General features: G+C 41.9%; 1 protein-coding gene across 2 annotated transcripts in view; it reads right to left on the bottom strand.

Annotated features, from left to right (window-relative positions):
* The window catches only part of Esd (esterase D), an 18,169-nt gene extending 3,764 nt beyond the window's left edge, over window positions 1-14,405 (bottom strand). Inside the window, exons 1-8 of one of the 2 annotated variants that reach the window (XM_021181641.2) lie at window positions 14,302-14,405; window positions 10,714-10,788; window positions 8,222-8,310; window positions 5,491-5,589; window positions 4,592-4,716; window positions 2,748-2,867; window positions 1,346-1,444; window positions 579-746 (exon numbers count right to left, since the gene is read on the bottom strand). In XM_021181641.2, the coding sequence (XP_021037300.1) occupies window positions 579-746; window positions 1,346-1,444; window positions 2,748-2,867; window positions 4,592-4,716; window positions 5,491-5,589; window positions 8,222-8,310; window positions 10,714-10,781 (768 nt within the window). In that variant the 5' untranslated portion in view covers window positions 10,782-10,788; window positions 14,302-14,405. Of the gene's footprint in view, window positions 1-578; window positions 747-1,345; window positions 1,445-2,747; window positions 2,868-4,591; window positions 4,717-5,490; window positions 5,590-8,221; window positions 8,311-10,713; window positions 10,789-14,198; window positions 14,274-14,301 lie in introns of those variants that run through there. The other variant, XM_029469190.1, reaches the window with a different exon arrangement.
* Window positions 14,406-14,849: the final 444 nt, after the last annotated feature.

The raw sequence follows: 14,849 nt of genomic DNA, 5'->3' as shown, positions 1-14,849 counted from the left end.
TTATAATATATTCTGAACCTTACGAATAGTCTTTAAAAAAAAGTAAAATTTCTAAAACAAAAGCAGGATGAGAAGGTGAATTGTGGACAACCAAGAAAGTCTGCAAGGCAACCGCGATCGCCTCTTACGGCACTGGGACTACAGGCAGCACACTGGCAAAGAGAAGCAAGAAAAGCCTGTGAGACCAGACACACAGTCTCTGAGGCCATGGTGTGCACATGAGCCTAACAGGGAGCACGGCGCCATGCTGTAGGGTAGCAGTGGTGGGTCTGGAAGGAAAGACCCCCAATGACGAGGAAGCCAAAGCACCACTCTCTCAGGCCTTGAACTTCCTGCCCTGTGCAGCCTGATGATGGGCAAAACTGCTCCTACTTCTCACTGTCAAAAGCTTCCCTATTTAAACCCAATTGGCTTAGGTCTCACAAACTTCACTTCTGACACCTTAAGGGAATTAGAGGCTCTTACTGCCAGTATTACCCCATGTTTTAAAGTATCTACCATAAAGGTAAGAGACTTGCACACAATCTTGCTTTTTAACTGTTGCTATTTAGATCAAGCTAAGGTTTCCTGGTACTTGCCTCTTGTAGCCTAAAAACAACAGGGATTTTCTTCTCTGTGCAGGCAGCTATGAAGTTATCAGGGAGTAACTGCCCATTTGAAAGAAACTCGTCATCTTTTCCTTGATCAATTAGGATGTCAATCTGGGAACCCGAATAGGACTTCACGAGACAGGTCGCATCATATGCCTGTAAAATGAAGAAACAGTGAAAACTTAAAAAGTGTCCAGAGAGACATTTTCCAAGATAGACTGTACTAGAACCAAAATTAAATTAAAAATTACTTATTAAATTAATTTAGAAGTAATGGTAACTTAGAAATGTAAAAGCAATCACCAGCAGAGAATGTAGTTTCTGGAAACTTCCATGATCCGGAACCACTACAAACCAAGGTGGCTATTAAACAGTTGTCCCTGTGTGTCTGGGGATTGGTTCTAGAACCCTCCCAATAATCTCGACACGTGTAATGCATACATAACACAAAACAGTGATGCTTGCCTACAGCCCACACACGTCCTCATGAGTACTTTAAATCCACCATTGATTACCCTGGTTCCTGTTGGTATTAAAGTGAGGTAGCAGAGAACAAAGACGATGGGGAAAGGTCTGAACGTGTTAATGACAAACTTAACTAAAACTGAAGTTTGTTTTAGTTCAGTCTACAGATGTAGAACCCATGAGCATAGAGGAGTAACTATATAATAGTCAACATATACAATTACAGTGTGTGCGTGTGTGTGTGTGTGTGAACTTAAGAGTGAGAACAGAAACAGCAGTCAATCACCTACCTTCCATTTACTTTCATCTGGTCCCAAATATCCACTAAAAGCTTTTTTGCCCCAAGGACAGAGCACAGGGTTGCAAATTGGAGCAAATGCTGACACAGACTTCAGAGACAAAAGGAAATTTAAAAGTAAGTTATATTTTGCTAAATCAAATATGGAGGTTTGCAACTTCTGCCATCTGACTTAACATAAAAAAACCTGCATCTTCTTACTACAGCTTTGTACAACCTACTTCAAAACTTCACAGACCGAATTGTTGAATGCAAGTACGCCTTAAACAAAAGTCTGTGTTCAGAGTTTCTCCTCTTTAAGCTGTGATGAGCTATACACTGGTGCCTTCCTTAGTGAACCGGTCATGAAATGAGGCATTTCTCTTAATCATTACCACAGAAGCAAGGTCTGCCTCACCATGCTGGCATTTCCAACACAGCTTTCTGTTTGGACACTGGTTCTCAATGGGCCAATAAGGCATCTCTTAGCTTTAGAATTCTCACTGTATATAATTCACAATGCTATTCCTATATTTAAAAGACAAAAAGAAAAACAAAAAACAAAAAACCATCTAAGTTCACTTTTCCACTTTAGACCATAAATTCACCGACTCACTGTAAGAAAACTGGAAAGCTAAACACTGATGTTCTAGTACTGTGTTATGGAACTGCTCTGAGCAACATTTGTGCATCTCAGCACATGCACTCAGCAGCATGCCTGAAATGACTGCTGTCCTTGCAACGGAAAGGAAACAGATGAAACTCATCTAAGATGCTCAACAGCCTGGGTTTGAAAACATGCATCCCCTTTTTAAGCACACTTCATTTCAGTTGCTGAATTTAGTGTTTCAGTTGTAGGTTTTCAATCTTGGCTCATTAAAAGAAAAAGAAAAATCTACAAAGCCTTAAAGAAAGCGTGTTGGTGGATGGGGGATGCTGAGAGATATTTTTCAACCAAGCATCTCTCATTCAGAGCACTAAGAACATGAAACTCTTAAAATATGAGTGTTCTCCATTATAACCAATCCAATTCAGCACTACAAAGACATTTGTCATGAAAAAAGTCACATAAATGAACTGCAGATAGTGTTACATCCTAACTCTAACCATCTGATCAAGACTAACAGTCACAAGGAAAAACTATGTTCAAAAGTATAGTCTGAAAGAGCACTGAAAACATAAGTTATATGTTCTTGTACTTCTATCAGGCCAGCAAGAACCATTCTGATGGAATTCTTAGGCTTGAACCGTACAGCATCTGTCATGTGGTCAAGTTGAACGCCTTCTGCCAACCTCATGAAACCCCTCGCATAGAAATGTTTAATTCCCAATTCTGAGGCCACTTCAAATGTTTAGTCTTTGAAATTCCCTATTATCCCCAGAAGTGTTTTATCAATGAAGTTAGTGTTTCTTACTCTGTATTTTCCAGGATTTTTCAAAGCACAAATCAGAGCTCCGTGGCCTCCCATGGAGTGACCAAAAATAGACGTCCTCTGTGGGTCCACTGGGAAATTGGCATTTATGAGTTGTGGAAGCTAGAAAGAATTTAATAACATGATAAAAGAGCTCAGAGGAGATAAGTCAGACTTTTCCAAAGTACTATGTAATAGTGGCACAATCAGTACTTCAAAAGCAAAATTGTACAGGTGAAGACTAAAAGAAAAACCTCAGGTAGACAATGGCTTCTCATTATGTCACTGAAAAACACGTGTGCAGATGGGTTTTTTGAGATCTAACAGTGCGTACCATCTGAGCTCTGTAAGTATAAATACAGCTCCTGTTTGTAATCACCAACATTACAGAGGATACATGAAGCAATACTATGTAATAAAGAGAAATATATACATTTATGAGGCCACAGTAAAGAATAAACCATGCGTATCCGTGGATAAACAAACAACAAACAATAAAATAGCAGGAATTAATATACACTTTTCAATTAAAACATGTTCAGAGCTGGTGAGAGGGTAAAGGCACTCGCCACGAAGCCTGAGCCTGAGTCTGATCCTGGGACCCACACAGTAGTCAATACAGCAGAGAAACTTGCACAGCAATGTCTCCTGTACCACTGTTCACAATACCTAAATCATGGACTCAATCTAGATGTCCATCAACAGAAGAACAGGTAACAATGTGGTGCATATGTATGAAACTGTATTCGGCCATGAAGAATGAAATTCTGTCATTTGCAAGAAAACGGATCTAACTAGATTACAGAATAACATGTTAAGCAAATTAAGTTAGATGAATAATTTGTGTTTTTTCTCACTGTGGATCCTAGAGTCTATACTGATACATAAAATCACTTTTGTGTATATGACATGAAAGAAGCAAGTAGAGTGTCCAAATGCAACAAGATGTCGTTATCTACAGATCCACACGTAAGAGTGGGACTAAGAACAAAGGCACACACAGACCACACACGTTTTAAGTAAGTTTACTGTTCTGTGCTGGGCTGCGTTCAGAGCCATCCCAGAATGCATGTGGCCATATGCTGCAGGTTGGACATGTCTGAGAGAGGAATGACTAGCAATGAGGGAATGGAGAAGTTAAGGGGTTGTATACCTGTGTGGAACTGCTCGAACCTTCTATACTGTAAAATGAACATATGCTAACAGGAAAAAAAAAAACCACATCAACATAATCGATATAAAAACACAAATGTAAATAAATGTCAATAAAATGTAAAAGCCCCACCAAAACATAATTGCTGTCTAGGGTGTAAAAATTATGTGTGACTGGGTGCTGGCCTGTGCCTTAATGGTAAACTTCTTGCTTAGTATGCATGAGACCCTGAGTTTGACACCAATCACCAAAGCAACAAACAACTCACCACAAACTATATCTGATTATATTTTAATTGTTTCTGAGTTTTTATGATATATATGATTAACTCCAGGAAATGCATAAAGAAGTCATGCTTTGCCATTTACCCTTTCTAGTCAGGTCCTTCTTGCTACCTCAGACACGTGACTGAACCAGTTCTAGGACATGAAGGCCTGTTTTGTGTGCAATGTTGAGAGATAACCTGGGAATTATCACAGATCTGAATATAACTACAAAAATCCTTGAATCTACACTTACTATTAACTTAAACTGCAGGAGCTATAATATTAGGAAATCTTGGAATTTTCTCCAAAGTAAAATTGTTTTTCCAGTGCCACTCCTATATTAAAATTCTCAGGTTTGGAAGGCTTTTGTATGTGAAACTAAACTCCCAGTGGTTATCAGTTAATAATTACGAGATAAACGAGATTACCTCCTCGGTGACGTAAGAGTACATTCTGTAGTTAGCTTTCCAAGGATCTTCAGTGGCATTTACATAAAACCCAGCACCAGTGCCGAAGTCCCAGCTGTCATCTTCTCCTTTGATATTGCAGCCACCTAGCACGGAAGAGATTAGACTTTCACTTCCTCTACAGTAAGTCCCCATGTTTAGTATGCTAGTTTTAGTTGGGTTCAGTGGCACCTACCTATAATGTCAGCACTTGGGAGGCTGAGACAGGGTACTTGTTAGTCAGCCTATCAGCCTAGGCTACGTCGAAAAATAACCCCCACTACACATGCTGCCAGCTGCATATGTGCGCCTACACACAATGGAACGCTCACGAAACACTCCATTTTCTTCTACTTTTTGAGATACATAATGGGATTCAACTTTCTGTGTCCTTTAACCTTGAATGGTACGTGCCACTTGTGCTGGCCAACAAGGTAAGAGGGAATGACCTTCCAACCCGAGACTGCAGGGGTCAAGGTAAGCTCTCCTAGCTTGAACTTCCCCTCATCCTGACTCTGTTACAAGTGGCTTGTGTGCTCTTCACTTTCTGTGACTGTGTGGTGACGCTTTCCCTGCAAGGCTCCCAGACTGCTAACACTTCCTTAATTCTCTCCAGCACATGACCCTGAGGAGACAGACGTCATGGGTAAAGATCACCATCCTGAGGTGATAATGTCTCCTAGTGTTCTCTGCAGTGATTTCATCCTGTTTCCCCACTCTGCTCCCAGAATGGTATTTCAGAGTCGTGATGCTGCTCATATGACCAAAAGATAACAATAGCAGAAACTTGAGAGGAACTGTATAATGGGTATTATCCTACTTTTAAAACTTAGATTTGAAGGTTTAGTGGTTTATAAAGCATTTTGATCAAGGATACTTACGAGGGCTGGTATCAGGGGCAATGACCACAAGGCCGTGCTCTGAGGCAGCTTGCTGATAGCCAGACTTTGATATGAAATTTTGTTCTGTGCAAGTTAAACCTGAAGATGAAAAAGGATGCTATGTTAAGCTACACTGTGAGTATTCTACAAGCTTTAATAGTTTATTATTCAGAAGATCAGCTAGCTCAGCGTTATTAGGTACTTAACAATGATGTGGGAGTGGGCAAAAGCGAACTAGCAACGACGCTTGAGGTGAACCTAAAACACTTAGTTATTAGCCCACAACAGACTAGAGGTTAAGACTACCCACAGCCAGTAACATGAAAGTTGACAGCTGAATGCTCTCGGCACCTACAGAATTAATTGCCTTCAGACAAGATCCTTACTGACCTCCATTTGTTCCTCTGAAGACTAGAGACAGAACTGCCTGCCTCTTCCTCATAAGCAGATCATATATGACAACATGTAATGTCCCTTGAATGGTGCTTTGTACATAGTGAGGATCTGAGAAGTCAGGACTTCATTTCCAAGGTCTATTCTCAGCACCTCACTAACACGATTATCCTGTCATTTGATGTAAACAATCACTCACAAAGCCCAGATGGTATGCACTGCTAGATTTCAATTCTGATCTGGGTCTCTAAGAGAAGGGTACGACTTAACTAGCTCACTATAAACGAGAGGCAGGAAAAGCATAGGTCTGGACTCACTCTGACTAACGTGACTAACTCAGGTGACCTTAGACAGTACTTAGCTTCTCTGGGCCTGTCTTCTATGAATTATATGATTTCTACGATATCTTTAGCTGTACAATTAGCATGTTTTCTAATCAAATATCTAATTTTATTACTACTGCTGCTGGTATGTCGAACACACTTTTAAGAAAATCTAAATTTGTGGTGGTTTGACTGAGGAATACCATTTGAATACTTAGTCCCCAGGTGATGGCACTGTTTGGGTATGAGAGGCACGGAGGTCTCTGTGCTCACAGATAACCACTGGGGAACCAGGAACATTAAACACACAGGGTTGTCTCTTCAATGCACCCAGATGTTAACCTGTTTTCCACCCAGCAGGCTAAGAGCAGATTTGGTTAATACCCTGGTGACCTTGTCACTATCTCTGTGGCTGAGACCATACCACATCTGCCCTCAGACCTTTATTATAAGATTGTTTTTCTCCCTCAGATTATCCAAACTATATTTATGGAAGATGTCAGATGTAGTCAATCTATAGACCCCATCTTTATGGAAGATGTCACACATATTTTACAAAGAGTTTCAATGCAGTCATGTCTTAAGCAATGTTGTTCACACAGGATTGAGGTAATTATCATCAGGAAGTTTTTCACCATACTGTGCTGTGGTTAAATATGTCTCAATAGACTACTCAAAGTCGGACTCTGGCTGCAGGGTTGAACTGAATTTCCTTCTTGCTTCCCCTGGAACTACACTATGCTTGCCATGGTGTTTGCAGAGTCTCCACATCTGGGGAGGTTTAAGAGCTACACACTAGAAGAATTATATCACTGGGCGAAGCTTTCAGAGTATAAACCTGCTCTCTTCCTGCTTGATTTCTCTATTTCACACTTTCAGTTGAGAGTGTGACCTCACAGATTCCTGCTTCTGCCGCCTGCCGTGCCATGCTGCCTCCTCCCATGCTCCCCTGGCATTATGGACTCTCAGCCTCTCTGGAAGCCCAGAGAAACTCATCCTTCTCTGAGTTGCCTCTAGTCATCCTGTTTTATCACAGTGAAAGAAAGAAACTACGATAGAAATGCTCACTTTGTTGTTAAAGCAAACCTTATTTTCTTTTTCACACTGGCATTAGGGGAATCTCCTTGAAAGATGTCTAGGTAGGATTTGTCAACATAAGCAATAATTTTATGGCTGGAAAATGGCATCTGTGACAGTTGCCGTAACTCTCCGCTTACGTTTGCTTCTGATGCAGATGTGCTCACATTTTATGGAAGAGAAGTAAACACAGGAACTCAGAACTACTCTTGTGCATCCTGGCTCTCACCATCTGTTCTACAGTCTGACTGGAAATATTAACCATGGTTAAGAAGCGCTGTGTTCTTTGGACTGCCGCTGGGAAGTGCGCTGGAGTGCAGTATTCAGACACATCTAGGGAGTTACTTGTCTGTAGTTTCTGATGCACGAACGAATCTTTCATTTCAGTTCCATCTCATACTGTTCTCTTTGACCGCTGAGGTCTTTGCAAACTCCAGAAATGCTTAGGCAGGTACAAATTATGTGTAAGATTTCCAAATCTTTATCAGTGAGTGCTAAACTTTACATTTTCAGCTAAGTTACTTGGTCTAATTGAAAAGGAAATAAAAATGTAATTCTCTAGGTCTGAAGTTATTCTTAATAAGTTACAAAATAGAGTATGACAGCCTTTTAAATTTTAAAAACAATATTTACTTTATTACTTTTTAATTATGTGTACATACGTGTGCACGTGTGCGTACAGGTAGCTGTACCCTCAGAAGCTAGCAGATGGTGTTAGATCCCTGGATCTGCAGTTACAGTAAGTTGTAAGCTGCCTGACGTGGATCCCAGAAGCCAAACTTGAGTCGTCTACTAGGGCCGTACATGCTCTTAACCACTGAGATGTCTCTCCAGCCCCACCCGAAGGTTCCAATAAATGACCCAAAAAGTATATAAGTGGGTCACAATAAAAAGGTAAGGCAGAACTCCTTTGTGAAATTCAAAAGTGAAATACTTACCAGAAAGCCAGTAAAGCGCTGGACACTTTCCACTCTCGGCCTGGGGTGGTAGGTAGACAGCAAATTTCATTTTACATTTCAGCTCAACACTGTAATATCACAGAAAATATTAGTGCCCTTCATTAAGCAGGGCCAAAACTAATAATTTAGCATTTTATAACAAGGAAGAATATACAGTAAAGAATTTTTAAAATGTGATTAAACATTCAAAGGATGTACCAACATTTAAGATATGTACTTAGCTCCTTAAAAAGAGAATGAAGCCAGTTTAGTGGACTGAGCTATTCCCGGCCTGAGCCTAGCTTTGAGGCTGCATACATAAAAATGTTAAATGTAATTCTCAATGTAACACTTCTATTAAAATGTCTTTATTTCAGGGCTGGAAAGATGGCTCAGCAATAGCACTGAGTGCTCTTCCAGAGGTCCTGAGTTTAATTCCCAGCAACCACATGGTGGCTCACAACCATCTGTCATAGGATCCGATGCCCTCTTCTGGTGTGTCTGAAGAGAGCAATGGTGTATTCGTATACATAAAATATATAAATAAATCTTAAAAAAAAATCTCTGTTTCTATGAGATATGACACACAGATCCCAAAAAACATGTCTGTTCAGTTCTGTCTCGCTTCTGGGTACTAAAGTGCTCTGCACCTTTCCTCTGTCATCACTAATGTTTTATCAGAGCTACTTTGCCTGCAACTAGACACTTCTGTCTCTGGGTCCCTTGACTTCAGCTCTCAGTCGAGCCCCTCCCTCTGGGGAAGCCCCTCCCTCTGCCCAGCTGCTTCCAGAAAAGGCACATGGGAAATATATGAAAAATGCTTTCATTCTCTCCACAGGACGTGTGGCTAGGCCTAGATAGGGTCATCCTTCAGAAGTGAAGGCACACCATCTCCTTGATGCTGGTGTGGCTCACAAACTAACCTTATTTTCAAAAAGCAAGCAAACAAACAACAACACAAAACTTTAATCAATTTCCTCTCTAAATGTTTAGAAATGTTCTTTGTTCCCGATGATCTGATACTTCACAGCACTGTTAGTGCTTTTTGTTTTGTTTTGTTTGTTTTTCGAGATAGGGTTTCTCTGTATAGCCCTGGCTGTCCTGGAACTCACTCTGTAGACCAGGCTGGCCTTTAACTCAGAAATCCACCTGCCTCTGCCTCCCAGGTGCTGGGATTAAAGGCGTGTGCCACCACACCTGGCTAGTGCTTTTACAAGGGTGCTTGATAACCTTTCTAATCTGACCACATTTAAGAGTTCTAGAATTACCCCTCATCCATTTATTTATTGATCCATTGTGTTAGTGTGCACTGTGTACCCACCACACCATAGTATATGTGTAGGACTCAGGGTAGCTTGTGGGAGTCCCTTCTTCCCTTCTACCACATGGCCCTGGGCTGTGGTGGCTGGAATATGAATGGCCCCCACTGATTCACAGGTTTGGAATCTTAGTCACAAGGGGGTGGCACTATTTGCAAGGATTAAAAGGTGTGGTATCTAGTGTGGTCTGGTCAAGAAAATGTTTCACAAGGGGGTTGAGCCTTGGGGTTTCAAAAGCCCATGTCTATGGATCAGGATATATCTCTCAGCTACGTCTCCATCACCATGGCTGCTGCTGCCGTGCTCCCCACCATGATGATAATGAACTAAACTTCCCAAAGTCTAAGCAAGCTCCCAATTCAATGCTTTCTCATCTAAGAGTTGCCTTGGTCTTGGTGTCTCTTCACAGCAACACAACAGTGACTGAGACAAGGAGAACGCAGCAATCTGACCATCCAGAATGTTGAGACAATCTGAGAGCTCTCTGATTTTTCAAAATAAACGTCTAACTACTCATCTTCCTCCTCGGCTCCATGTTTGTCTTCCCAGTGTTTTCACTGTATCTTAGGAATTTATATAAATATGTCGCTTTTTGGTTTAGAATTTAGTTTTCTAGGCTTTGCTAATAAGTTAGATAACATGTGACTATCTGCATCTAAAATATTGTCCTCTGCTCCTGTCCTCTGCTTCTGTATCTCCTCTTGGTACATATGCACATGCTGAGGGGTGTGTGTGTGTGTGTGTTTTGAATGCATTTGTTTGTGTGTGTATATTTAATGCATTTGTGTATTTAATACATATACCTAAGGACATAAGATCAGATTTCAGGAGGTGGTGGCGGCAAATATGTCTGTGTATGCTGCCAATTTAATTTAAGTCTAGGCTTCTTTATTATTTTAGAAGATTCACAAGGAAGCTGTTGTCTGAATTTTCAATAACAACACAGATGGTTTTCCAGAAAAATTTAGAAGACTCTCAAACCAAAACCAAGACAGTCTCTAGGCTCTCCTTCTCCTATCTCACAGCGCCCAATCCAGAAACAGTTAAGTTTGGTGGCGCTGTCAGATAGACAGTGCACGTCGGGGAGAGAGAGCAGGTTCATAAGTGAAGGTTTTGTGTAAAACTACAACAAAGCAGATGATAAAAGCCGAATGAGAGGTATCTTATGCTTACCTGCTATGTTCGAAAACTTTTTGGAGCCCGCCAAAGCACCTGTTGCTGGAAATCTGTTTGAGCGCCATTCTCCTCCTGGGACGAAGAGGAATCCTGTTAATTTAAAGCTCCCCCACATCAGGATAGGGTTTCTCTGCGTAGCCCTAAATGTTCTCTTATTCACTTTATAGACTTGGCTGGCTTGAAACTGGGATTAAAGTGCTGAGATTAAAAGCACATGCCAACACATGCCTGGCCTATTAAAGGCCTCTGAAACACTTGAAACAGAACTGTTCTCAGATCAGTTATCTAAACACAACAGTTTTCACACTCGTACATACAGCACAGGCACAGGATTCTGGAAAAGGTCGGTACTGTGAGGTTTGCTGCTGTTATTGTTGTGGACTGCCTCACGACCTTTCAAAACAGATCCTAGTCTATTGATTAACAGACCCTAGTCTATTGATTAATTTAGAAAATTACAGAACACTTACAGCACCAGAGGCATTTTTCTATGCACATTTATGAGTTTTTGCAAGAAAGTGACAAGAGATTTTTGTTTGACCAACATTTCTCCTTTCAAACAAATCAACAAGGACACGTGAGCCTGTTAGCTGTGAACTAAGGAACAGCTTGTCGTCAGAAACTTTTGAAGCCTGGTAGTTAATCCCTTTTCTCTGAAGTCAATCTGTTGAGTCTCTATGAAGATAAATTTGAACACATATAAATATATTATCTTGCAATAGAAATAATATATGGAAAAAGCTGGAAATTCATTTTTTATCATAAATACCTATTATGTAAAGAAAAATTGAACTGATTCTGATGTATACCTGGCATGGAAAGATTTCCTTCCTACTCCTTGAAGCACTTTCCATATAATATAAAATATATGACAGACACCAGGAAGATGCGTTACCACGTTGGTGGTCTTATCAGTGAAGTCACTCACTGGGTGCTGGCTGGATGCTATTGTAGGCTACTCTTAGAAGTGTAACTCTAGTTTGAAAAGTGAATTTTGGAAAATGTTTTTGCACAATTAAGAGTAATCTCAGTCCTGTCTCTTAATCTGGATACTTAGTTGTACAGTGGAGAATTGTGATTTGAGCTTTGGTTGGCTACCATCAGAGATCTTAGCTGCTTTGTGGTCTGGCCGCCTAGAGGATCATGGAACTTTCTGTTTCCTTTTCTCTTTCGTTTAAAAAAAAAAAAAAAGATATTCCAGATGAGCCAATTCCATAGGATTAGGGTAGTTACACATTGATAAAGTACCCTCCATTCATAGATAGCTTGATTTGTAACACACAAAATATTAACTTTTAATGTTTCATATGTTACTGCAAATACTGCTTCTCTGTCACATGGATATTTGTCATATGAATATGACAAGTCTGGTCTACGTTAATACAGACAGACAGCACAGGGAGGGTTTAGTCAAGGACATCCTTCATCTATGACAGTGATCCTGTAAGAGTACAGTAGAGTTGAAAGTTCCTGTCAGCCAGGACACACATAGCTGCAGAGGGAAGACAACACTGAGTGACAGACTTCACAGAACCACTTGCAAAGCTCAACAAGCTCCTTAAATACTTTAAAAACATGAGACCAAATATCACATGGATTTTATCAATGGAAAGGAAGGCTCATGTGCACCAGTCACTTATAATCAAACTCAAGATGACAGAAATAAGTAAGCTACTGTCTGCGGGGGGTGGGGGGGTGGGGGCCTCCTGCAGGTGCTCACTATAGAAGGCGTTATGGAGAAGGAACTGTGTCTGTCGGGGAGGATAGCTCCATATATGTACCCTAAAGCGCTTCCATGGGATGAAATGTGGATGCAGAAGACAGTAATATTGATGGGAGTGGTCCTGTGAATCAACCCTGAAGATTGTGGGATTGTGTCTTCGTTTTTATAGAAAGTTTTTTGTGAAAACTAAAAACAGAAAAAAGCTGATAAAATTTAAAAAATAGTCTGCATGACTGTATAATGAATGTTAAATAGTTCTAAAATCTACAAAGTTTATAAAATAAAAAGTTAAAATATGAATAAGATATTTTAAAATAGATTTAGTGTAGCTTCGTCCAGGTCACTTACATTCCCTAACTCATAGCAAAATTGACTTACTGACTGGCTTTAGACTTGTAAGCTCTAGTTACAAAAAGCATTCTTTTACTGACATTCTATTTGTTGAAAATCTTTTATGCCGTAATTTACTCCACCTTCTTTGTGTGTAGACACACCAGTAGTTGCCATTGTGTTAGAAGTGCCTACCATATTCTATACCTTGTACAAGTTCACACTTAAAAGCACCATCTAGGTTGCATAAGCTGATTCTGGGATGCTCACCCAAGAATGAACTTTCTACTTTTCTCAGGACCTATGCTACTTGTTAAGATACAGTTGCCACCAGGCTTAGTTAGGGTTTAGTCACAAACCTTTGACAATGGCAACATACTTTTGCTACTTCACAATGAACAGACATATTCTATTCTGCTGCTTTGGGGAAGGCATAAATTCACAGTCCTGACCACCACCTACTCAAAGCCTGCCCCGCCCCCCCCTCCTTGCCTCTATTTCACTCTTAGTTCCCAACTCCCCCACTCCATGCCTCTTTCCCAGTTCTTGTCACATACTTTCCCCCTAACTCATAGTCCCTAAATTTCAAACACATCTTCTGAGCTGAAAAATCTAAATCTGTCTTTTCATATTCAAATTTTAAGCATTAGTGCCAAACTGCTATGCACTTATTTCGTATCGCTATAGCAAAACCCAACACATTTAAAATTAAACTTAGATCCTTGCCTGTACAGCCTATCTTATATCTGAAATGTCTCAAAAGTTGAACTTTAAAAATGTCGTTGCACGCGCCCTAAATCCCAGGAGAGCCAGGCGTTCGAGAACAGCCTGGTCTACAAAGTGAGTTCCAGGACAGTCAGAACTACAATGTCTCAAAAACAAAATCTCAGTATCATCATAGCAATTATATATAGCTAAGAGCTAATTAAAACCTTAGTCTACTTTCTTACTAGTATGTCCCACTACAAATAATACCGTTATAGAAGCCTGGGGTTTCATTCCTTTAACTTTTCAAAGAATGCCTATAGGTTGCTCACCTTGAGACCTAATATGGCCTACATAAAAAATAGTGAATTTTATTAATTTTTAATAACATAAATGCCATCTTTCTAACGACTCAACCACAAATTGACGGCAGCCTACACCTGAATTTTTACCACTGGGCAGGGCCTCGCGCGCGCTGCGGACGGCCCTAGGGACGTCGCCTGCAGCCCTGGCTGGGATCCGGGAGGGAAAGCGTTCCCGGGGCTCCGCGCGGGAATGCTCGGCGAAATGCTGCCCCGGCGGGCACTCCACCAACCGGAGCTTCCCAGCGAGCCTGGCGCCCCAGATCACACATTGTTTCCAGCTCCCCGAAGTTAAAGCGATTAGCAGGCCCGGCCGGACGAGGCCTGCCCTGCCGCGGCGGGAAGGGTGCAGAGATCGTCACCATTCTCCGCTGCATTCACCACCGCAGGTCTAGGCGTCCGCGCACAGCCGCCCGAAACCAGGTAGTGGAGAATGCTTGGGACTCACGACCTACTCCATCTTACCTCGGTGAGGGGTAGCTCCTAACACGCCAGGGAAGAAGGGTGGGGCTTCCGCCTCGAGCACTGCCCCTGGCTCCGCCCACACCATATGTCCCGCCCCGGCCTCCAGGGCGGGTCCCACGTAGAGGCTCCTCCCTTCGGGCCCGCCCCCTCCGTTGGCCGCTTACTCTGGTCCCTTCTCACGGCCCCGCCCTCACGTCCCTCCCTTTCTCCGCCCCTCTCCTCCCAGCCCGCCCTCCTGGGCTGCTCCCATTCTGAGACTCCGCCCCGAGGGCGCGCACTCTCCTAGCAGTCCTGCCCTACAGATACACCCCCAGGGAGACCAGGCGCTCCCTGGCCCGCCCCTCCTCCCAAGAGCCTTTTCGCGGGGTTTCGATTTGCGCGGTGTGTCAGAATGAGCCAAAAGTGTGTCTGTTAAGACACTGGACCTCTAGACCTCTGTAGCGTGCTTCAGATGCTTCCAGAAGGCAACAAGAGAGTGAGGCTCTGGCACACCAGCCGGCCTCCCCCTGTTAACTTGTGGAAAGGGCTTGTGTGGAACTCTGCAGTTG

This window comes from Mus caroli, chromosome 14, assembly GCF_900094665.2.
Source record: "Mus caroli chromosome 14, CAROLI_EIJ_v1.1, whole genome shotgun sequence".
Classification (NCBI taxonomy): domain Eukaryota; kingdom Metazoa; phylum Chordata; class Mammalia; order Rodentia; family Muridae; genus Mus; species Mus caroli.
The sequence above is the reverse complement of the archived record's forward strand: the minus strand, read 5'-3'. Positions and strand labels throughout refer to the sequence as shown.